At 37.7% G+C, this 22,933-nt stretch overlaps 3 protein-coding genes across 6 annotated transcripts in view; 1 reads left to right on the plus strand and 2 right to left on the minus strand.

The window, feature by feature from the left end:
- The first annotated feature begins 2,620 nt into the window (after positions 1-2,620).
- On the plus strand, positions 2,621-6,912 carry ube2l3a (ubiquitin-conjugating enzyme E2L 3a). The gene is made up of 4 exons (XM_084400334.1): positions 2,621-3,075; positions 3,912-4,007; positions 4,177-4,363; positions 6,085-6,912. The coding sequence occupies exons 1-4, from the start codon at positions 3,049-3,051 to the stop codon at positions 6,237-6,239; spliced, it is 465 nt and encodes a 154-aa protein (XP_084256460.1). The 5' UTR covers positions 2,621-3,048; the 3' UTR covers positions 6,240-6,912.
- A 145-nt stretch (positions 6,913-7,057) lies between these two features.
- On the minus strand, positions 7,058-15,901 carry ckmt2a (creatine kinase, mitochondrial 2a (sarcomeric)). 4 transcript variants are annotated; one of them, XM_084400330.1, is made up of 10 exons: positions 15,723-15,901; positions 14,270-14,453; positions 12,534-12,732; positions 11,793-11,888; positions 11,483-11,704; positions 11,022-11,107; positions 10,565-10,688; positions 10,283-10,417; positions 10,063-10,188; positions 7,058-9,986 (listed from the first exon to the last, which is right to left on the minus strand). In XM_084400330.1, exons 1-10 carry the CDS (start codon positions 15,853-15,855, stop codon positions 9,870-9,872), a joined length of 1,422 nt encoding a protein of 473 aa, XP_084256456.1. In that variant the 5' UTR covers positions 15,856-15,901; the 3' UTR covers positions 7,058-9,869. The 4 variants fall into 4 exon arrangements, with proteins under 4 accessions (XP_084256456.1, XP_084256457.1, XP_084256459.1 ...); XM_084400331.1 differs by lacking the exon at positions 11,022-11,107 and adding an exon at positions 11,256-11,341 and having other exon boundaries at positions 15,723-15,898; XM_084400333.1 differs by lacking the exon at positions 11,022-11,107 and adding an exon at positions 11,256-11,341 and having other exon boundaries at positions 15,629-15,770.
- A 219-nt stretch (positions 15,902-16,120) lies between these two features.
- Positions 16,121-22,933, minus strand: part of rasgrf2a (Ras protein-specific guanine nucleotide-releasing factor 2a) — a 40,399-nt gene continuing 33,586 nt past the window's right edge. Inside the window, exons 21-28 of the mRNA XM_084400335.1 lie at positions 22,777-22,837; positions 22,599-22,702; positions 22,405-22,489; positions 20,555-20,752; positions 20,375-20,454; positions 20,178-20,295; positions 19,993-20,061; positions 16,121-18,993 (exon numbers count right to left, since the gene is read on the minus strand). Coding sequence (XP_084256461.1) covers positions 18,895-18,993; positions 19,993-20,061; positions 20,178-20,295; positions 20,375-20,454; positions 20,555-20,752; positions 22,405-22,489; positions 22,599-22,702; positions 22,777-22,837 — 814 coding nt within the window. The 3' untranslated portion in view covers positions 16,121-18,894. The remainder of the gene's footprint in view (positions 18,994-19,992; positions 20,062-20,177; positions 20,296-20,374; positions 20,455-20,554; positions 20,753-22,404; positions 22,490-22,598; positions 22,703-22,776; positions 22,838-22,933) is intronic.

Consider the following 22,933-nt stretch of genomic DNA (forward strand, 5'->3'; position numbering starts at 1 on the left):
ATTATACATGCATTTTACTAAATTGACAAATGCTTTATTTTTTTTTACACTGCAGTACTAATAAGTGAACTGAAGAGCATTTCAAATTTGCAGCTACAGCATCTAAAACACACATTACCCATGTACATTTAGGTATATTGCTGACAAATCTAACATTAAAAGTTTTTGTTTATATAATATATGTGTGTATGCACACACCCATATATGTACAGTATGCATATATGTGTGTGTATACATAAACACACACATAGCCTATATTTTATAAACAAACTTTTTATGTTAGATGTGATTAAGCGATTTGACAGCACTAATTTATATAAATTGTAGCCTAAAATCGTAATGCTGAAAACAACATAATAATATGATTTGTAAGATATGCCAATCTTCATAGGCTATGTCTTGTGTATGGGAAGGAATTATTGCAAGGAAAAATATGTAATTCATATATTAAAGCCTTTTAAACCTACAGAAGTTATATTTAGGAGGTAATAGACTATTGACATACAATTGCAAATTTCGAAATGAAAAAGTTATTCAATAACTTCATTGTTATATAATTGTGATATAAGTGCATCTTACATAGAAATATCCTTAAAATATCTTAAAATGATACTATGATTCTAGTGAGAGAATAATTTGTTTCCAAAGAAAATGTATTCATCATGTTTTTAATCATTTGATTATGCTTGGAATATTTTCAAAACTTTATTATATTATTATAACCTTTATTGAGGCTGTACCGTATTTTGTCTTACTTTTGTAAAGAAACTTATGTTGACTTATATGTTAACATGTTCCCTGGTGTTACAAAAGTAGAAGTGAAACTATATGTTAAAATATTTGCTAAACTATGGAAAGTGTAGAAAAGGGAAGTATAGATATATAGAAAAGGAAATATGCATGTACAGTTGTGGTCAGAATTATTGGCACCCCTGGTATAGGCTAAATATGATCAAAGATGGCTGTAAAAAATATATATCTACGTTGTTTATGCTTTTGATCTTTTATTTAAAGAAAATGTCGATCACAATACGAAATAAATGTTTTTCTCCACAACACGTCGGCCACAATTATTGGCACCCCTAGAATTTTTTATGAGGAAAATATCTATTCCCATTAATATTTAGGAACATTCATAGGAACATGAAATTGTCTAGCTGTGACTTCTTGTTTCACAGGAGTTTAAATATGAGGAAACACAAAGGCCAAATTCACTTAATCATCCATCACAAAGAATATAGTTCTGATGTGCAGCAAAAGATTGTTGAGCTTTACAAAATAGAAAGTGGCTGCAAGAAAATAGCTAAAGCATTGCAAATTCCCATTTCCACCATCAGGGCAATAATTAAGAAGTTCCAATCAACTAAAGATGTTACGAATCTGCCAGGAAGAGGACGTGTGTCTATGTCGTCCCAATGCACAGCGAGGAGGAAAGTTCGAGTGGCCAAAGACTCTCCAAGGATCACAGATGGAGAATTACAGAGATTAGTTCAGTCCTGGGGGTCAGAAAGTCTTAAAAAAATATCAAACAACATGTGTTGTTTGGGAGGGTTTCAAGAAAAATCCTCCTCCCTCATCCAAAAACAAACTCCAGCATATTCAGACTGGAATGGAACTTCAAATGGTCAAAAAAAAAAAAAAAGCTTTTTGGCAGCAAACCCACCAGATGTGTTTTGTGCAAACAGGGATAAAAGTACCCCATGTCCACGGTTAAATATTCCGCTGGATCTTTAATGTTGAGGGCCTATTGTTTTGCTGGAGATACTGGACATCTTGTTCAGATACATCACGGATTCTAGCAAATACCGACATATAAAAAATCAAAACCTAACGGCCTCTGATCCAATACAAACATCAAAATCAAAATCAACATAAAAATGTGTTATGGAGCACAAGATGAAGCTTTTGTCGTGTCGTAACTCATCAGGCATTATAAGAGAAAACTCAGAGCTGTTATCTTGGCAAAAGGAGGTTGCAAAAAGTACTTAATAAAAGGGTGCCAATAATTGTGGCCAACTTGTTTTGGAGAAAAACATTTATTTCATAATGTGATTTCATTTTTTTCAATGAAAGATCAAAAGGATAAACAATACAGATTTCTTTTTTTTTTTTTACAGACATCTCTGATCACATTTACCAGGGTTGCCAATAATTCTGACCACAACTGTATCTGGCAAAAAAAAAAAACCTCTTTACTCTCTATTTCGTCCTTCACATTGCAGTTTTCCCACAACATATATAGGCCTACTTCAATAAACAGCCTAAAACAACAGCCTTAATGTGATTTAAAGAGTCGAGTGATTATTGTTGTCACCCATGTAAAAGTTTGTGTTTGTTTGAGTCTGAATGTGCAGCATTAGCGAAGTGCTCTTACACCCCCTAGTGGACTCGTTTGGGATTGAAGTAAATTGTAGTTATATGTAAAGATATGCACTATAGCTCTCTCTCTCGATATAGAGAGAGAGGTAATAATATTTATAAAACTTAGAATCGTTGTCATCTGAAAAACGGTGTATTTTTTTCATTTGTCCGTTCAATTAACATGTTCTGTAACTTGTAAAAAGTGTTGAAGCATTCTCGTAATTACAACTTGTAAACTAGGAATATGCTGCGAACTCCTACTTTTACCACGTGACCGCTGTACCACCTGACGGCTGCGGTTTCATTTAGGCGATGATAGTGTTGAAGAAGAGTTTTCTTTTTATTGTGACTGTGTGTATATCAATTGTTCCGTTGTACTGTCGAGTCGAGTGTATGTCAGATGAGATAACATTAACATGCTTATAAAACGAATTAAATTGTAACCAACTTGAGGAAGTAAGCCTGAATGCTAAACAACTGTTTATTCATACATTATTAAATGAAGATTTCTTAAAGCTGCCCCAAGTTTAATTTCAATCCTTAAAGCAACTGGAAAAAGAAGAAATCCTTAAAACTCTCTAAATCATTTGCAACATATATTGATTAAATTAAATATTTTATTAATTTCTTTGAACTGACTGAAGCGAATTCAACGCGCTTTGCATTGTGGGTACAAACAAATCCAAGATGGCAGCGAGCAGGCGACTGCATAAGGTAAATATTCCAAAAAAATCTACTTTTATGCATACTAAATACAGATTTGACTAGTTTTACTTGAGTAAAAAGAAGTATCGCGGACTTGAATCGCTGTTGGTCGGAAAGCTGAAACTTTAGAGCACTCTGGTGGGAAATGTGATGAGGATGATGAGGAAGAAGCTAACGAGCTTAGCTGTAGTTCGAATACACACATAAAATGGAAATAAACAGTCAAATAAAGCGCGAATAAAGTAAACGGTGTTCTGAATGAGCCTAATTTATTATGTGGATCAGGATAAACTTTTGCTCGTCTATTAATGAGTGTTTCGTTGACAGACGATGTTAGTTTCAAAGATAAGACAGAAACTTCCGTATCCGCAGTTGTATCAACTAAGAACAAGTCACGGATTATGATTAAATGAGAATATAGCGATAAATAAATCGTTTAATTTGACAGATGGAGTTTTCCGGGCGGTCTAAATGTGTAATTTAATTTATGATGCAATGAGAAAGAGAAACAGGAAGTGTGTCTGGTGTCTTTGTTTAAATCGTTTTTAGAATTTACAAAATCTTCTTGAGATTAAGGACACTTTGATAAATAAATGAGTTCTGTCAGTTTTGAGTGATTATAGTCATATTTCAAACTCTATTTTAACAGATTTAAATTAAAATAAATTACATTTTTATAATGTAAATGTGACTATAGAGTTGTGAAGTATTATTTTGTTTATTACAATTGCGCACAGTGAAACCGAAAGTATCTTGTTCTCACTTTATGGTTTCTCAATGATTCGAGAAGTGTCAGGTTTCCTCATAGTGTCACCGCAGGTTGATCATAATCTTATGTTTTACAGGAACTTGATGAAATCCGCAAGTCTGGAATGAAAAATTTCCGCAACATTCAGGTGGATGAGTCGAACATTCTGACCTGGCAAGGACTCATTGTTCCTGTAAGTTTGAAGGCATCTCATAGGCTTTTAATAACGCTAATGTGTTTCTCTAATATCACTAAAGGTGTTTTTTCTGCATTAAACTTTCACCATTCGCTTTCCTTTAGAAGCCAATCTGAAAAGCTCTTTGTTTTGAACCATTTTGCATGTGCCCTGTTTTGTTTTCCAGGACAACCCTCCGTACGATAAAGGTGCATTCCGGATTGAGATCACATTCCCTGCAGAATACCCTTTTAAACCTCCGAAGATCACGTTTAAAACAAAGATCTATCACCCAAACATTGATGAGAAAGGTCAGGTGTGCCTGCCGGTTATAAGTGCAGAGAACTGGAAACCTGCAACCAAAACTGATCAAGGTACGGCACGTTTGATCAGCATTTACACTCACCTTTAGGGGTGGGTGATACGACTATAATATGTCACGATATACGAGTCATTTTATTTCACAATAATTATATAGATATATAACGAAATAGTTATTTTTGCTTTAAATAATGTTTATGATACCATTGAAATTTCATAATTCTTATCACCATTTTCAATATCACAAAAAAATAATACTAGCCCAAGTAAAAAACAAAACTCAAGCTTACTGAAGACAAGTAAACAGTAATAAAGAAAGAACAAAGAAACTAATTTCAAGCATATAGGAAAAGATACTACAATAGAACAAAGACACAAATGAAATAGACCCACCTGAAAAACTTACATAAGAAATACTACATAAATTGTATAATCAAATGTTTACTGCATAGTCTTCACTGTAAATTAAATACACATTATCCTTATTAAAGTTACAAAAGTGTCTCAGTCAAGAACACTAAGAGATTTTTCTCGTTTTGTTTGATGGATTTAAAGGGATACTCCACTTTTTTTGGAAATAGGCTAATTTTACAACTCCCCCAGAGTTAAACAGTTGAGTTTTACCGTTTTCGAAAATAGGTCTAATAGGTTAGACAAACTTAGTCCCGGTCACGTTGGAAGTTACTGAGCTGGGGACTATTTTCAGGTGCTGCGTCATATCATTACGCCTGCTGCACTCATGGTACTGCAGCAAAGTTTCTTGATTATTACGCAGGAATGAGAGTATAGTTCCTAGCCATAGCAGCCTAGAAAATCGCAACTTTTAATTTTCCGTCGGTCTTAGTACACGATGTAACTACAGAAGAGTCAAGTTTTAAATAGGAAAAATATCGAAACTCTTTGGTCATTTTTTTGAGAGAGATGCTAACGGTCCTGTCCGATTCAATGATCTATGCTAAGCTATGCTAAAAGTGGTACCGCCAGACCCGGAGATCGGCTGAATGGATTCGAAAACGGTAAAACTCAACTCTTTAACTCTGGGGGAGTTGTAAAATGAGCCTATTTCCCAAAAAAGTGGAGTATCCCTTTAATAACGACAGCAGGTCAATTTGGATGCTCTCACTTTAAGGCCGACTGCACTGATCCAATATACTTGTGCGTTTTCTTTCTCAACTGTTTATGTTCACTTAAGACATAAATGACTGTTTACTTGCAAATAACACGGTCACTTTGACACAGAAGTATGTGTATTTAACCGTTCAAGCTCAATTAGGCAGAAAAGCAAATTAAACTTCTGCATAATGTGTCTCTTTTTACAACAAAACTGTGAATTCTGCCGGTATTCAGACAGTCTCATGCATACGCATACAGATACAGATTCAGGCTACGGTCTACAATCGCCGATGTTTGACATTTCTAATCGTAAACTCAGCCATGTTGAAGACTGCAGTAATGTTATGGCAGTCCACTCTGCTTATTGTTTTTCGAGAACGTTGCACTCCTGTTTGTCATTGTGCACGAAACTTCACGCCAATAAATCATCTGAAATATTGCTGACTTGTGCGCGTCTCAAGCGCCCTCTTTACGTTCGTCCTAATGCCTGTTAGTTGTCCGTGTCCGCATTTTTGGCGTTTAAAATGGAAACGTCTTTAGACAAGGAAAATCGATTTTACAATCGATTCAATGAACACTTACGTCTCAAAAATCGAACAAGTGACAGCCCTAGTACTCATCGCATTGTCGTTAAATCTATTTTTTTGCTCTCTTTCACCAGTAATCCAGTCTCTCATCGCCCTCGTCAATGACCCCCAACCAGAGCACCCCCTGAGGGCCGACCTAGCGGAGGAATATTCAAAAGACCGTAAAAAGTTCTTTAAGAATGCAGAAGAGTTTACAAAGAAACACGGCGAGAAGCGGCCAGTGGACTGATACCGCATGGGTGTGTTTCCCATGTTTCTGCTTTGCCCACTCCTCCAAAACCGTTTCTCCCCCCCAATCCGAGTCCCCGCCAGTCCGCCCTCACTCTCGGTCACCCGTGGATCCAGCATCCAGAATCCCAGACGCATTTCACCTTCGACAGAAAGACCCGTGACTTCTCAGCCTCTGGGTGTCGAAGTGTGTTGAAATTGTGATCAGGGGAAATAAGTGCGAATAAGAACTTGATAAAAGTGGTGAGGTTTGGGGGTGGGGAAGGATAGGTTGTTCCTTTTAATTTGTTCTTAAATTGCACAGAGATGTGTTCAGGTCATGTAATCTGCTGTGTGATCAATCTTGACCGTTTTCATAGCAGAATACTATGGTGAACCAGAGTATAATGTTAAGTCTTTCACTTTCACATTTATGACGTTGAAGAAATCAAACTCAATAGTTCATTGAATTGAAACACATAATATGTCAAAGGTGTGTGGCAAATGTTTCTTTTTATATTTCTCTCTCATCTCTGTAATTTTTTTTATTTTTTTTCTTAGGTTGCACTGTTTTCTGTGGAATAAGATTTCATGTTCGTCATAATCTCAGTTTGTAACTCATTGAATCACAAACTAGTCACTGTCACCAATATAATGTTTATGATGTCATAAAAAGTAAAGCAAAAATTACTTTGTGTCTGATTGAACCTCATATATCTATAGACTTTTCTGGGACAAACATTTCAAGTAAGATTGTCCTTTTTTTTTGTCCAAATTTCTGAAACTAAAGTTTGATGCTTCTTGACTACTTGTCAGGAAATCATATAGGAATAGAAATACCTCTTCACTAGTTAACTGACAGAAACTTAGGCAAAGGTTAACGTACTTATTAGTGGTGTTTTTTTTTTGTAAGCAAAGGATATTGTTAAAAAAAAAATCACTTTACCATGTTAAAGCAACCAAACGGTTTGGTAAAGGTTTAAGGAAGCATAGTTTTTTCTCAGATTAAGGTGTTATGGAATTAATATGAAAAATTAATGTAGTATTTTTGTTTGTTAATTCTAAAAACTACCCAAGTTTGCACTTCTACAGTTGAAAAATTGGAAGATTTTAATGAAAAATTCAAAACATCACGTACATCTAACGTTAAAGCGCTTCACTATAATGACCATTAGGGGGCGCCATATGATGCGTTTGATCGGGTTGAACCAACGAGGAAGACGTGCACGCTGAAATAAACCGCCAAATCACTGTGGAGAAGATCTGATTAAAAATATTGGATTAAGAATTTCAAGGTAAATGGGTCAATTTGAGCAAATTCCTTTACAATATATTTCTTTGCATAGACTGCAGAACAAGAAGTTTACTTGTGTTGCCAAATAAGCTGCATTAGATAATTTAACCTTATAATGGACAGAATTTTCCCAAATTAACAAGGTTTTTATATGGTTCAACATTCTCCTGCTCAAACAAAAGGTGGTTTCAAAGTACAGTGATGATTTTTTTTAAATTACTATCATCATTGGCTACATATGGGGTTTGGTTGTATGAAGATTAAAGGACTTGTAAAAATACCCCCCTGTTTTTTTTTTTAGTAACCTCTACAGCCAACATAGTGAACCCATTTTGTAGAAGCGCACACATATTCACCCCTAACCCGCTTTTCTCTTAAGTATAGAACCAAGATTAGCATAATTAGATACGTCACTAAGCAGCTCTAAATGGAGAGATTAGTCTAACGAGAGGCCAGTGTCTGGTGTTCAGTTAATTACAGTTTAAACCATGTATAGAAGGTTCTGTCAAAATGGATCTTTCAGCACTTTACTACTGACGAAATACTATATTTGGACAAACACTGTTTACACACATATATAGGGAGGAATAAAGATGATTATTTTTAATTGCATCAATGCCTCAGATGAATAAATACACTTTGAGGAGGTGACGTTGTATTAAGTCAGACCCCAGACTTATTAAGAAATCTTCAAGAAAAGAGTCTTGGTTTGATCAGTGTATGTGTGCATAATATGCCTGGACACTGGGGGCCTCATTTATAAAATGTTTAAGATTTAATCTTAAAGTGTGCATACGTTAAAATCCAGTCATATATTCATATTTATAAAAACGGTCTTTGACGTGGAAAAGTGCTTAGCACCATGTCAGGGTCTAAGCAGACGTATGCACTTTTCCTTGTGGCAAAGAGTCGGGAGTACTGTAGGTATTTGGAAATCCAAATGATTCTTGCCGCTCGCCATTCTCAAGTAAAGGGATTAGGATGTTGACTGGTGCTCTTTTACATGTTAATGATATTAATTAGGCTGCATTTACAAGGCGGAGATCTGAAACCGTTCAGCTGCACTCAATTTCAAGATCATTTGCGATTTATCTGGAAGAGAGTCTTACGCGTGTACGTTCGTTCTCTTAACTCACACGTATGCGCATTTGAGAAATGATTGTAAGAGCAAATGTAGGACGGTTTCTACCCAACAATTTATAAATAAGGCCCTGGGTTCCTAGAATCTTAGTTCAGTGTTGTTATGATAAAGGCCTACCCATGTCTGGGATAGCAAAGCAACTGTAGCCGCATTTCCATTACCCTTCAAATTTTTGCAAATTGAAATTGCGAATTGAAAATACGCCCAATGGAAACACGTCAATTTTGCAAAAACTCTCATTTATCGCAAAATAGTTTTATCGCTCGCATGAGGTGTTTTTTGGAATGGAAAATGGAAACAGCAGTAGAAACAGTTTTTGACGTAGATGACCCGGTATGTTTGGAGAGAATAAGAGACAGAGTTCTTTATTAAATTCATAAAAGACATTTCTAAACCTCAAAGAAATGCCACAATCAAGACCTCGAAGCAGATATGAGGGAGAAACACCCAGAAACACCTCATATGTGCCGCTCTCAAGTATAAGGGTCTTTCCTTACCATTAATGATTGGATAACACACATACATCTCCTTCGATTAATAATAATGGCCAGAGCAGTGGCTGGGATAGCCTATACATAAACCTACCAACGTCCGTTGCCATGATTTTTGGAATGACTTACCGCGAGAGAAAAAAATTAAGTTTTAGTCGCATAACATCATTTCGCAATAGTTTTTTGTCGACATTTAGAAAAAAAGTTTTTTGCAAATCTGTAATGGAAATGCGCCTATTGTTCACTTTGTTAGTAACATCCTACTGCTATAATTAAGAGGAAAAAGCTTCTGGCAGCAATATAAGATGAGTCAGTCTACTGCAAAGCAAGCAACACAACGAGAAGCTATCTATGCGTCTATAGAATAGAATAGAATCGGGCATTTATATAGCGCTTTCATATGTACTACTGTACACCCAAAGCGCTTTACAATCATGTCAGGGGATCTCTCCTCAACCACCACCAAGATCAAGATCCCCAAGTAAGATCCCCAAGTCTACCAAGTAAATCGTCTTTGTTGATTGTAATAGCAGAGTTCTAGCAATTGCTTGCTGTGTTCACATGATGTTAGTGGTTGAGATAAGAGATAAGAAAGAATTCGTAGTTGTAGGGTTCATTTTATTGAGATTTCTATACATATAAGACCTTCAGTTCTGGGATTGGTGGAAGGAGTGTCCATGTTTCTCTTTGCTGTACTGGATCCAACCTTCATCAGAAGATTGTTGCTCACTTCTTAAAAAATTGGATGGGGGCGGGGATCTTGATATCCTGGCCCTTCTCCAGCTTCTTCTCACACTCGATAAGGTAGTTGACACCATCGACGACCATCTGCACCAGTTCCACCTGGTAAAGAAAAGCAGAGTTACAGAATCTTGTGCATGTAAATCTCCATGTTAACCCACTGGCTTGAATGACCTACCTCGGATTTGCCCAGGCGGTCAAGGTTTGAGATGTCGAAAGTGTCGCCAACCGCAGCTGTGTCCACACCTCCAGTGCCACGCTTCTGAAGCCTCAAGTTATCCAGGATCTTGCCAAAACGAGGGTCCTACAGGCAATTTTTTTAATTAGACAGGTTTCTGCCATTCAATACTCCTTCTTTCCCAAAGCTTTCACTATAAGATAAAGCTAATTACTGTTACCTTGCTGAGCTTTGGCAAGCGGACGTGTACTCCAGCCCTGAGGCCAGTGCCTAGGTTGGATGGGCAAGTCAGTATGTAACCAAGATGTTCATTCCACATGAACTCCCAGCCTCGCTCCTGAATCAATTTTTCCACCTGTTCAACAGAGAAGCAGCCAACGGATGAAAGACATTAACTTCACAGGACAAATTTACAGATGAGACTATCAAATATACAGCTCTAGATATGTTCTTGTGCAGTCAGCTTGGTTAATGGACAAGCATGAAGGTGGTGTGGTTTTACCTGTTTGAGTCCTCTGCAGAACCTCTCAAACACCCTTTTCATGTTGCCACCCTTCTCCATGGAGATGACACGGGTGTGGTCTTCCTCATTGATCCATATTAAGAAGGTCTTCTCATTGTTATGCCTTGCAAATGATTGGATGTTTTAGACACAAAAAGGAGCTTGCTCAAAACCAAAATGTCATTTAGGAACCATATATTGCACATGGATGATTTGTACTGTACTGTCAGTCATGCCAGTAAGTCATTTATGCTTTATGAAGTCAAGAGCATTTTGCAATAGTGTGCCATGACATGCATTTAATCTTACATAGAATTTAAGCTTTGGTTTATCTGAAGACAGTGCTTTACTTGCAAAAGTGAGAATTTTATATATATATAAATATATCTTATGTGACTTATCTTGTTAGCTACACAAATGGTGATCAAGTCATGCTAAGAACTTCGTAAAGCCATACCAGATGCCTCTTGCATCTGGCCAGTCACGGGCCATAAAGGCACACGTCAACAAGGGGGACACAGGTTTGTCAAACAGAAAGTGGTCCTACAGAAGGATGAAAGGTAGACAAAGGTAGGTGGAACTGGAGAAGTAGAGCAGAAAAAGGGGAAAATGCAACCTATAAAAAACTCGGAAGAGTGGGGATTGTTAGGGCTGTGCTACCATGGCTTCTTCTCTCTCACTCTAGCCTTACCAGATCCCACGAGCATCTGGCCAATCCCTGGCCATCCCAGCTGAAGTGAGCAAAGGAGACACTGGCTTGTCAAAGAGAAAATGCTCCTAAGCCCATGCCAGCATGAAAGGAAGAGTTCAGCATCATGATGTGTGGCAGCAACTCCATTAAACCCAATCACATTATCAACCAACTCGGTTGGAACAAAAATATCCCATGACAGGAAGAACTTTATGGAAGCAACTCACATCAATAAGTGTCTGCTGATCAGCATCACTCATTTCAGTCAGGCTGTAGTAACGTCCAGAGAGGTCTCCTTTTAAGCCAGCCAAGGCCTGGACAGTCACTCTTTCCACTTCACGTCGCTCAGAGCGGCTGCAGGCAGGGGGAAGGCTGAGGCCACGGATGCTGCGGCCTGTGCGCACACGGGAGGACAGGACGTAGTGTTCGTCAAATACGCCTGAATGGATCTGCAAGATAAACAACCAGGAAGAAAATAGAATCAAATGGAACTCTGAGAAACTCATTTTACATGATGAGATAGAAACAGATGTGCACCTTGGAGGCATCCAGGTCAGTGGGATGCTTCATAGTCTTTGGGTCATAGCCATTGTGTCTATCCTTGATTACAGGATCAAAGATTTCAGCAAACACCTGCAATAGAGAAGTCAAGGGAGTTTTCTCTCTTAATTAGTTTGCAAGACATTAAAGGAACATGCCGACTTTTTGGGACTTTAGCTTATTCACCTTATCCCCCAGAGTTAGATAAGTCCATACATACCCTTCTCATCTCTGTGCGTGCCGTAACTCTGTCTGACGCACCCACCGCTAGCCTAGCTTAGCACAAAGACTGGAGGTAAACGGCTCCAGCTAGCATACTGCTCCCAATAAGTGGAGCCGTTTACCTCCAGTCTTTGTGCTAAGCTAGGCTAGCGGTGGGTGCATCACGCACGGAGATGAAAAGGGTATGTATGGACTCATCTAACTCTGGGGGATATGGTGAATAAGCTAAAGTCCCAAAAAGTCGGCGTGTTCCTTTAAGACAGGAGAGGCAAAATCAGATCTTGTAGAAAAGACCAGTTTTTACAATAATGAATTTGACTTGGCCATGCTTGTTTATGTTGTTTAGTAGTGGTTTGGTAACAGTAACATTCACCAGCAAAACTTAAGGAGCCAGCATCCCAAATACAATGCATGCTGTTGACCAGCTGGTCTTTTCAGCAACGATTGAACAAAACTTTCTTGAGAAGAGAAGTTGGATATTTTATGCATTTAGGTATTTTGAATGTATTGCTGTACCTCATAGCTCTCCTCGTCACCAGCAACCATACCGACTGTCTTGATGAAGGGATGACCGGGGTTGTCCACACCAGTCTGAATGCACTGGTCGAGAGTCCAGTTGTTTGGGGTAATCCTGTCCCTCAGCTTGGCATAGATAGCAGGGGTCAGGGAACTGGACATACAGTTGTTGTGTTTGCGAAGGTCAGGGAAGTCAGCACTGTTGAGGAACACAATGTCACATCTTGAGTCATGTTCTGTCTTTAACTCTGTGGAAAAAGTGACTGAGACGAAGATTATGTCCAAGTTGTTGGCAGCCATGGCATTCTTGTAGAAATTAGGAGTTTGTTGTGAAGCAATCTTGTTAATTATATTGTATATAATTTGCAGGCATCAGGGAGCCAGGTACGATCAGGTATCAGGTACGATCACACGTACTCTGTGAATAGGGAGTGGCAGTAATTACCACACATTTTACAAGATTAGATATTTGTCAGTGGCACTCAGGATCGTCCTATCAGTCATCTCTCTTTACTCTCTTCATGTGGGAAGTGAAATCTGATGTACTGTAACAGGCTACCGCAGCAAGCCTAACCATGTCCCTTTTGGGGCTCCGTAGAATGCGTTTTGGGGCTTTCCCGAATACGGATTTAGGCTTCAGGCACACCCCTAGTCATTGGCCCTGGCTCAAATGGCACACTTGATGATAATTCAGTCATATCACGGCACGGGACTACACTAGTGTAGACTTTATAGTGGGATTACTACCCGAAAGTATATCCAGGATTATGTCAGTGTGGACTTAGAGGATCGCAAAGTCTGAGAGTGGCATTTGGGGCAGATGGACTTCTTGTGAACTGGGCCTAAATCCCAAAATCTACAGCCCTTATACGCCAGAGAAACAAGCGTGCAGCCATCTTTAGAATTTTATGTTTGAACCTCCGTTTTTGTGGTAGCCCTGTATACTTATATGGCATCGCTGTCAAAGAGTAATTAGCTGGTGAAGGGGATTTACTTATCGTAGAGTTAACGAAAGTTATCATATGAGCATTGTTATGTTTGAAGAGGATGACATAAAAGATGTCAGTGGACCGGGAACATTTTAAAATGAACGGTTCATTCATAAATCCGTAAGTTCTTTCCTTTATACTGTGGAAATACAAATCGTAAGACAGAACACAAACGAGCGCAGCACTGAAAAGGAGCGGGACTACATAAGGCCTATAAGACTGTGACAAGACACTGACTAATCAGAAACAGTTGATGTAGTTTCTCAGCTGAAGGTTAAGGTTTGAATCAGGGTGTTGGATCAACCTAAAAGACCAACAGTAGGTTCCTTCGAGAAACTTCAGTCTCGGTCTGCTGATCTGGTTTGATCTTTGGCATCTATTAGCGTGGAAGAGTGTGATGTGTGGAAAAGGACATAAGCTACTTAAGTGTCATGTTCCGACCCATTTACCTTTCACTTAGTTAACGTTTGGCACTTCATCACACAGTACATCATGACCTCTACGCCTGATCATATTTGTTTCCATTACAGAACAGGTGCAAGTTAACTCTGATGGAATAGAAACGTACCCTTTCTGGGTGCATTTGATGAATGTTAAAAACATATTAGCTTCTCATGCATTTTATTCAGGCATGATTAGCAATGTGTTAAGTGACAAATGTCTAGATATTTATTATACAATGACTTGCTATATTCCATGCAGTATTATCAATGGGATATAACTGAATTGACCACTCCTAGTGCTTACCTGGGAGGGTATAGTTTCCTCCTCTGTTCTGCCGAGATGACAGCACTGTCACTCAATAGATAACCGGTTGCCACCGCACCGGCTCCAATGCTCGCCATGAGCAAGCCACGGCTTGACATCATCTTGGCGAATGAGCTTGCCATCTTCACACCGTTTCTTGTCAAAAAGTTCTGACGGGTCAGCACTGGAAGAACAAAGTGGCAAGGTTTTCAGAATGATCATGGCAATGAATACTTCGTTTCAGACTAATGTTGTGTTAGTTAACAGATGGTGCCCTAAAGGTGAAACGTTTCACCTGATTTAAAATGGCAGCTTACTTGTTTGTGACTGGTTACCTTATTAATAGACTGATTTATTAATACTTCCTACATCTATTTAGCATAGGTGGTTGCATTGGTTAGGCTACATCTTAAATCTCAAAGACTCGTCCATTACTAAAGGATAGTTATGGAGACATTTGTATAATGTTCCTAAAAATTTTCTTAAATACAGGGCATAGTTTAGTAGTCAAGCCAAATATGATTTCGTCATATTTTGTAAAAGAGAACCAAGCCACACTAAAGACAATCCATCAAAATATTAAGAGCATTGGTCAATCTATAGGTTTATCTATCTAAGGGAGATTAAACTATTGCATTTGGTGACAGACTTGACATATCCAATCCTCGTTGACAATACTGGGAAAGTGAAAGTGTTATTAATAGACTAGCAGCACACTACATGACGTGTTTGGAACGAAGCCCCAACTGGCATCGGTCTATCCTATGGCCTCGTGCTCAGCCGTGACATTCTGAACCGGTCACACAAGTGTTCACAAGACCCGACGAGAATCTGGCAGCCTGAACTCAGATCTACATGAAACAGCAAAAACTCGGTGATACTTCTGAACAGGTGGCCCATCAGCACTCCACCATGCTTTAAAGTCTATCTCTTGGCGGAGTTGTGGGGGATTATTAGGCTTTTAACTCAAGGATTAGTCTATAATGTTTGGAGAACACCATTAAATAATAATCTAGCTGTTAGGGTTTGATAGCTATAGCTGGGTTATGGAATAATCTAGTTGTCTGATAAACCTGCCATTGTACTTTACGAATATTGTTGGCGAATTGCTTTTGTAAATCGCTTTGGATAAAAAGCATCTGCTAAATGCATACATGTAAGATGACAGAACTACTGTATAATGTCCTTAAAGATGGCACTAAATGCGTTTTGTTGAAAAAGTAACCTGTGCCGTATGGGTATCTGCAATGCATTTTACAGTCAAGTTTTAAAATGAATCAAGACATCGATTAAATATAAACTGCAGTACAGTAAATTTCCAAGCAAAAAAAATGCAAATCAATGAAAACTATTTCTTACCAGTCAACAGAATTCCTTATTCTCAAACTTAGCTTTAGTTCTCTCTGTTTTTTTTATTTTTTATGATTAAGTAGTAGAAGAGTTTTTTTTTTACCTGTAGAGTGTCCTCTGTTACAGTAGGCTGTGTCAGAAAGCACAGTCTGTGGGTGAAGCTGGCGCTCCTCCCAGGATATGGGATTAGAAGCCGACCTGATGGCCAATCCTCTTCCACGTAATTGCCAGGTCATAACCCATGTCTGGCGTCCGGCTTGTCCTTGAGACCTGCCGCCATGGTCCAGCATTTTGCACTCTACGCAACCTCTTAAATAGAACCACTATCAGCTCTTTAAAACTTCTTAGTCTTACCTGGAAAAAGTAAGGACTTCTACAATACTTATTTGAAATCACTATCACAACTTGTAGATGCGCAAGACAGACATAATTATAGATAGACAGATCGAATATATCTAATTGATCTTTTGAATGCATGATAGAAAACAAGCATACAGAAGATAAGACAAAGAAGTTTTATTTCATAATTTACAGTTACATCATGGATAGGTGTACATTTATGTCGGTAATAAAAAAAAAAAAAGACATGAATGTGAATTCATATATGAAAAGAGGTAAAGACACTCCTTCAGGAAGTGTGCATGAGGAAGTTGTTTAAATAAAAACGACAACGCAGGCAGCTTAAAGTTCTCAATAATGACTGTTTTCCAGGTAGAAGTTAAAATAAACGCATATATAACCAATTAAATAGACAGGGCACTGTACATATTCTGCTGAACCTATTATTGATTAGCTTGTTCGGGTGTGTTTGATTAGTTTTGAGGAGACCTCGAGGGCCAGAGTTAAGAACCCCTGTGGTAGGGGGCGCTATTTCGCATCTTCTGAAAGAGTATCCAAAAACAAGCGAAGAAGAAGCAGAAACAAGAGATGTTTCACACATGTAAGCTAACGTGATCATCAAACATTCAACAGCATGTAAATCAAAACTGAATAACGTTATCAAATGACATGTCGAACCCATGAAGAGGAAACGACTGTGAAGCTTTGTGGGTGTTTATGGACTTGATCTACTCCATCTGCGGACGAAGTCTTGGACAAAAATGGGATTTTCTCAGCTCTTTGTTCAAAATGTTGCTTTTTTATTAAACTTACCTATAGCCTAGAAATCTAGACGCACCCTAGCGGCAGCAAGTTTTATTTTGCAGCCAGGGTCGTCTAGCAACTCTCCGTTGGCTTGCGAGCTGGAAAAACCAAACTCTAGTCAGGCCAATCACATCGTGTATAGAGTCGGTGGGCGGGCTTAACATAATGAGGACAGAGTTGCGACGGTTCCCTGCTACTTGAAAACAAAGAAGAGCTGCTGCTGCTGGCGAACAGCGGTCTTTCCAATCGACTCTGGAGGACTTGGGAGTTAAGCTTTTCTTTGAGAAAAGAACAAAGAACGGTCATTCTTAAAAAAGGAAGATGTGTTCGGAGTTTTGCCGACCGGATACGGCAAAAGTTTAATCTATCAACTAGCTCCGCTGGTGGGAAAACACTCTGGTTGGTTGTAGCGCTAGCCTATTGCGTGCAGAGGGAATTTGAAAGACAACCGTTTATCCCGCCCCTCGGATTGAGCCGTGCCAATGGTGTGTTCCCAGACCCAACATCTTGATGTGGGTCTGGCTTGTCAGGCTAAAACTTTCCCACATTCAAGTGTTGATAAAAAATAATGCACGAAGCTAGAATACAGTGTTTTGTTGTTGTTTAAAAGAGAGGCTCTGTTCTTTTCTTTTGATGTATTGTGAGTTCAGATATTCATTCTGGCGGCCGTGAACATTTGGTGAAAATGATCAAAAATCTTAGCGCTGACTGGCAACTTTGTTTAACTCTTTCCTCGCCAGCGTTTTTGAAAAAAGTTGCCAGCCACCACCAGCATTTTTGATCATATTCACAAAATTTTCATGGCCCCCAGAATATATTGTATGAATATTTGAATATGCAATATATCAAAATAAAAAACAAAGCCTCTGCTCTATTCAAGCTTCATGCTTTCTTTTTTTATCAACACTTGAAGGTGGGTAAGTTTCATTAAAAAAGCAACATTCGGAGCAAAAAGCTGAGAAAATCACATTTTTGTCAAAGAATCCAGATAGGATTAAAACAATGATCAAAACAAAGATGGAGTTGATCGAGTCCATCAACACCCCCAAAGCTTCACAGTCCTATATCTCATCCTGGGTCGACATTTCATTTAGTAACGTAGGCAGTTTTGATTTATATGCCGTTTAATTTTGCGGATCGCATTATTTTACATATGGATCTGCTTACATATGATATCGCTTGTTTCTGTTTCTGCTTCTTCTTCGCCTGTGGTTTGATCAGGAGATTCAGTACTCTTTCAGAAGATGTGTAATAGCGCCCCCTACCGTATAACAGTGAAAACTTGGAAAGCCGGAAAATTCCGTCAATGGCAGGGAAAGAGTTCAAAAAACGCTGGTGGTAAAGAGTTAATAGTAGAACATACGTAACAAATGCTTTGAACAATAGAAACTGCTATTGTTTATCCAGAAGTTAAAGAATTTTTCTTAAAATATAATAAATTAATTTTGTATTTTTGAAAATTATATTAAATACAGATTCATGCAAACACATGCCAAAAATATCAAACATTTCTACAAACAAAAACATGCTAGAAGAGCAAATGCAGCCTCATGCTGTGTAAACGAATGACACCTAACATTAACAAATGACAGATATTTCTTTTGGTAAACAGTGATTGTTTGAGCTTTGACATTTCATGTTCGTCATTCATACGGGCGGATTTTAATGGAGTGATTAAGAAACTTGCTTGTCAAAATAGGACCAGCGAGTGAACATCAATCACACACTTGTGATGTCATTTATTGACATCTGAACAGACATTTCTACACATACAAAAATGATCCTCATTATACTATACTAAAGATCTGGCATTTAAAATGGAACTGATATTTTGCCATTCGGGTAAAAACATTTCAAGAGATTATCAAATTGATATTAAAATGTGTCATGCTAGAAATATGCACTCCGGAATATTATAACTGTACATAATATTTAAAAAAAAAGGCACATTTATACCTGAGTTTACAGCAAAAATAAAATAAAATCACAATACGAAATTCTATGCAATGAAGTAAATAAATTGATAGATTGTCGTTTCTATAATGGACAGACTTTAGTTCAGATGGAAGTGTAGATTCCCACAGAAGCTTCTTACTTGATATCTGCGTCTGGTGTAAACATTATCGTCACGTTTAGTTGGCAGGAGGGATTCTTGGCTCAATCTTCAGAGATAGTTCATAAAGTGTGTCCTCATCCATAACTAGAGTCTTATCAAGGAGGAACTGTGTTACCTGAGAGGAGAACAGTCAATCACAACACGATTCCACACTTGGTCCGGCAAACAGACTGAAGCTCACTTCCCTTTCGTGTTTTAAGTCTAGTTGCGTAAATTGCAAACCAAGTCTTTAACCTTATAAAGCCTATTGCGTCATATTTGACATGCAAATTTCTAAATTATAAACATGATCGAAACCTGTTGTGCACAATCTACCTCATGCCTTCTGTCGTCTAACTGATAGTTTAGACTTTTTTTAGCAAGCCTTTTAGTATAATTGTATAAAAAAATAACAGCTTGTGGGTTTTTGCTGTGAAATCTTTACTGATTTTTATTAAGTAAACATACGGATAACAACGTTTTTAGCAATATTTAAAGATGAATATTTACTGGACTTAAGTAACTTAGGTTTACTTGATTCTACATGCATCTTTATTTTTAGAAAAATCATGTTAAAATGTGAGTATCAAACATGATCATCAGGCTTTTGAAGAAGGTTTACGTATTACTCTCGATCATCATTGTCTTGCATTGCAAGTGCTTTTGATCATAAAACTAAGCATTTAAATATCATATTACTAAGATGTTATATTGGCAGATATAGAGAGACGACTGATATTAATATTAACTGATATTAATTGCGTTTTATGTAAGTAGTCTTATACTGTTATAAAGAATTTCATCTCACTTTCTGGCCATAACATATCAACATCTGCACCAAATTGCATGTTTTTGCTAAGTTTGGGCCTCTGAATAAAATCTAGCTATTTTCCCTCCATATTTTCACTATATCATATATAAGCTATAAAAGCATGATGCATAAAATATGAATCTAAACAAAAAACATGCATGCAAACTTTTTTTTGTCTAAACAGTTCAATTTCAGAAAACATTCTGACTTCTTTCATAAGTCAGGCAGTACAGGGTTAAAAGTGCATGAGCAATTTAGTGTGCACTTGACCTAAAGCAGTTCTGTATCTACAGCTTGAGGTCTCGCTACACGTCATGACCGTACCTTGGGTTGCAGGTCTATCCTGTAGGGCGCCTGCTGAAACTGTCGGATCTCTCGTATTATGTGTGAGATCTGTGAAGGACGACACAAGCACAGCTCTTTACTCTTTACTGCTCTTTACTCTTCAGCTCTTTACTGATGACCACAAAATGTGAACTGCTGTCTTCCAAAATCCTGACAGAATTTACCATCCTCATTTTAGAGAAGTTGACCAGCCCCTCCTCGGTGAAGTTGGGCGTTCCTTCCTCGATAAACGCCAGATCCGTCAGGTACATGCCCAGATAGGGCACACACGGAGGGTTACAGCTGTGGATTAAATACCACACCATACATTTGACAGAGTATGTGTTTATATTCAGTGTAAAACTAACATACACAAACTCACTTTTTCAGAGTTTCCCTCAGGTTCTTAAACCTCCCTTCAGATGAAACTATCTTCTGCAGCCTGTCCATAAGAGCTTTGGTCTGACAATAAACAAAATCCATGCACGGTTAAAATGCACACGAAAAACACTAATACTAATACTTATAATCCTATGGAATCTCTGAGGCTTTCTCAACCCACCTGTTTGCAGACCTTGACCCATGTTTTCTTTAACCTGTAGATGGCGCTGCGGTTCAGAGCGGACGTGATCTCCAAGACGCCGTTGTAGTTGTTGAGACAGCGGCATATATCAGCCACAGCCAGCCACTTCTCAATAGAGTTGGCTCTGGAGCTCACGTCGCATTGAGCCATGATCTGAGACGCCACCAGATTACTCATCTATAGAAAAAAATGATCATTCGGTTATATTGACTTGCTCTGACACACATCACATGAAGGAAAATGGTATCATCCTTGTGCATCCTAAAGGACTTTCAGTCTTTTTCAGTTTTTATTTTATTCATCATTTTGCCTTTGTTAATGCCAACATTTGGCAAAAGTGTGTATTTTTATTGGAATTTGGCTATTTTACCATAATTTCCTTTACTATATCTATTTTACACAAGGCAGACAAAATAGTTACACTTAGGACATTAAAGGCAGTCTTTGTTAATAGGCTTTCGTTCTGTTGGCGAGGTTTCAAAATGAAACATTTTACACTTCAAAAGCTGGTGCCATTTTCTCAGGTTTGGCCTATAAAGCAAATACTAGCTTTCTCCTGTTTTCTGCTTCTGCGTATTATAAAACAATTGGATAAATTATGCAGCTGTACTTGTGTGGGCGCATAGGTATGGATGTATAATTTTGTGTGTGTGTAATATTTGAGAAAGGAAAACACACTGCACTACATATAACAAATGCCAGCGCTGTCTGTACCATTAGAGCTTTACTGGGATCTAATGGAAAAAGTTTGGTACTGCATCAAAAAAGCCATTTTTTTGAGAAATCAACCTCATATTTGGAACACAACTTTTTTAGATTTATGGCTTTGATTGTCTTGTAGTTCAACATGTTTTATAAAATATATATTTTATTTAAAATAATGTTCATAAATCATTTTCTTAAACTAAAACCTCTATTACTTTTTTCTTTTTTTAATTCAACTATAACTTCAGTCAAAAGTCTTTAAAATGAGTCCAAATCTGGCAGTTTTTTTACACTCATTTTTGTTCTCTAAGGACCTCAGATAAACGTTTTAAATTGACACGCAAGTGTTAAATGCATGCAATTGCTGTTTAATGTTGTCTTTTTTAGTCTTAAAGGACAAGTTCGGTATTTTACACTTGAAGCCCTGTTTTCAGATCGTTTCTGATGAAATAGAACGGTTAAGATTAAAATTTGGACACATGCTACTGGCCCGAGAATTTTCGGTTTCTTTCACCATCACTTGTGAGTTGATGAAAAGCTAATAATGAATTATACTGAATGTAAAATTAAAATAATTACACGGGGCTACACGATAATCGCAATTGATCACTTAGTGTGATTCTCAAATCAAAGGCTGCAATTTAATTAACTGTATAATTGGATACAGTTGTACTAAAAAAATAAAAATAATATTTCATAATTCACTCTGAAACATGCAGCAGACTTCATTATTATAACTACCAAATATTTTTTATTTTACAGTACAACTGTAATATATTTATCTTTATTTTTATAGTTAAAACATACATCTAATAATAATAATTATTATTATTATCGACATCTGTGAGCATGCAAATGTGTCATTAAATTATTGAAATATCTTAAAATATCTGGTGCTTCAAGTAAATATTTTACGTCTAAGACGTTTGGCTGACAAAAAAGTTTGGGAACCCCTGATGTACATATTATTATCTTTACCATCTTTTATTCTAAAAGCTTCTGCTTAAGTGACTAAAAATAGCTTTGTAGACAAATCTGTGCAGACACATTCTGTCATTATTATTTTCAAATCTGAGGATGTGTGTCTGATCTCTTGATGTTTATGGATTATAATTTTTGCCCACATCATTGAAGTGCTGACTGGTCTTCATAATGTACGGAGTCCTTTCACTTTTGTCCGTCTTCATCCAGCCTTGACCGAGAAACTCCCTAGAAACACATCCAACATCTTCATCAAACACTACTATAGAGTAAATCACCAACAATTTATGAATCAAACACTCGAGAGTATTAATTGATGCTCTGATGGAATCCTCACTCGTATGGAATGTTCCGGAACACGATGTGGTCCAGTAGAGTAATCTGTTCCGCCAGTTCCATCGCCGACAGGGACTCAAAGCATTCGGCCCTCGGACACTCGGACTAGAAAACACACGCAAAATTACACAGGGATGAAAGACATACATCTATACACACTTCAGTGCAGTGACACTAACCATTTGGACAATATCCTCAATCTTCAGCTGTGAATCATCTTGCTCTTCTTGAGAAAGTGCACTGGGGAAAGAGTAAAGAATTATTTAAATTCATTTCATTATTTATGCTTGCTCCCCATAGAATTAAATTAGCATTTAAATCCACAAAAAGTCTCGT

Source organism: Rutilus rutilus (genome assembly GCF_951802725.1).
Source record: "Rutilus rutilus genome assembly, chromosome: 25".
NCBI lineage: Eukaryota > Metazoa > Chordata > Actinopteri > Cypriniformes > Leuciscidae > Rutilus > Rutilus rutilus.

Coding starts and splice junctions, on each gene's coding strand:
- ube2l3a (XM_084400334.1), top strand. CDS start 3,049: ATGGCAGCGAGCAGGCGACTGCATAAG. Junction 3,076..3,911: donor CGAGCAGGCGACTGCATAAG/GTAAATATTCCA, acceptor TATGTTTTACAG/GAACTTGATGAAATCCGCAA. Junction 4,364..6,084: donor TGCAACCAAAACTGATCAAG/GTACGGCACGTT, acceptor CTCTTTCACCAG/TAATCCAGTCTCTCATCGCC.
- ckmt2a (XM_084400330.1), bottom strand. CDS start 15,855: ATGACCTGGCAATTACGTGGAAGAGGATTGGCCATCAGGTCGGCTTCT. Junction 11,705..11,792: donor CTGACCTGGATGCCTCCAAG/GTGCACATCTGT, acceptor TTTATCTTGCAG/ATCCATTCAGGCGTATTTGA. Junction 10,189..10,282: donor GCTTGCCAAAGCTCAGCAAG/GTAACAGTAATT, acceptor AATTGCCTGTAG/GACCCTCGTTTTGGCAAGAT.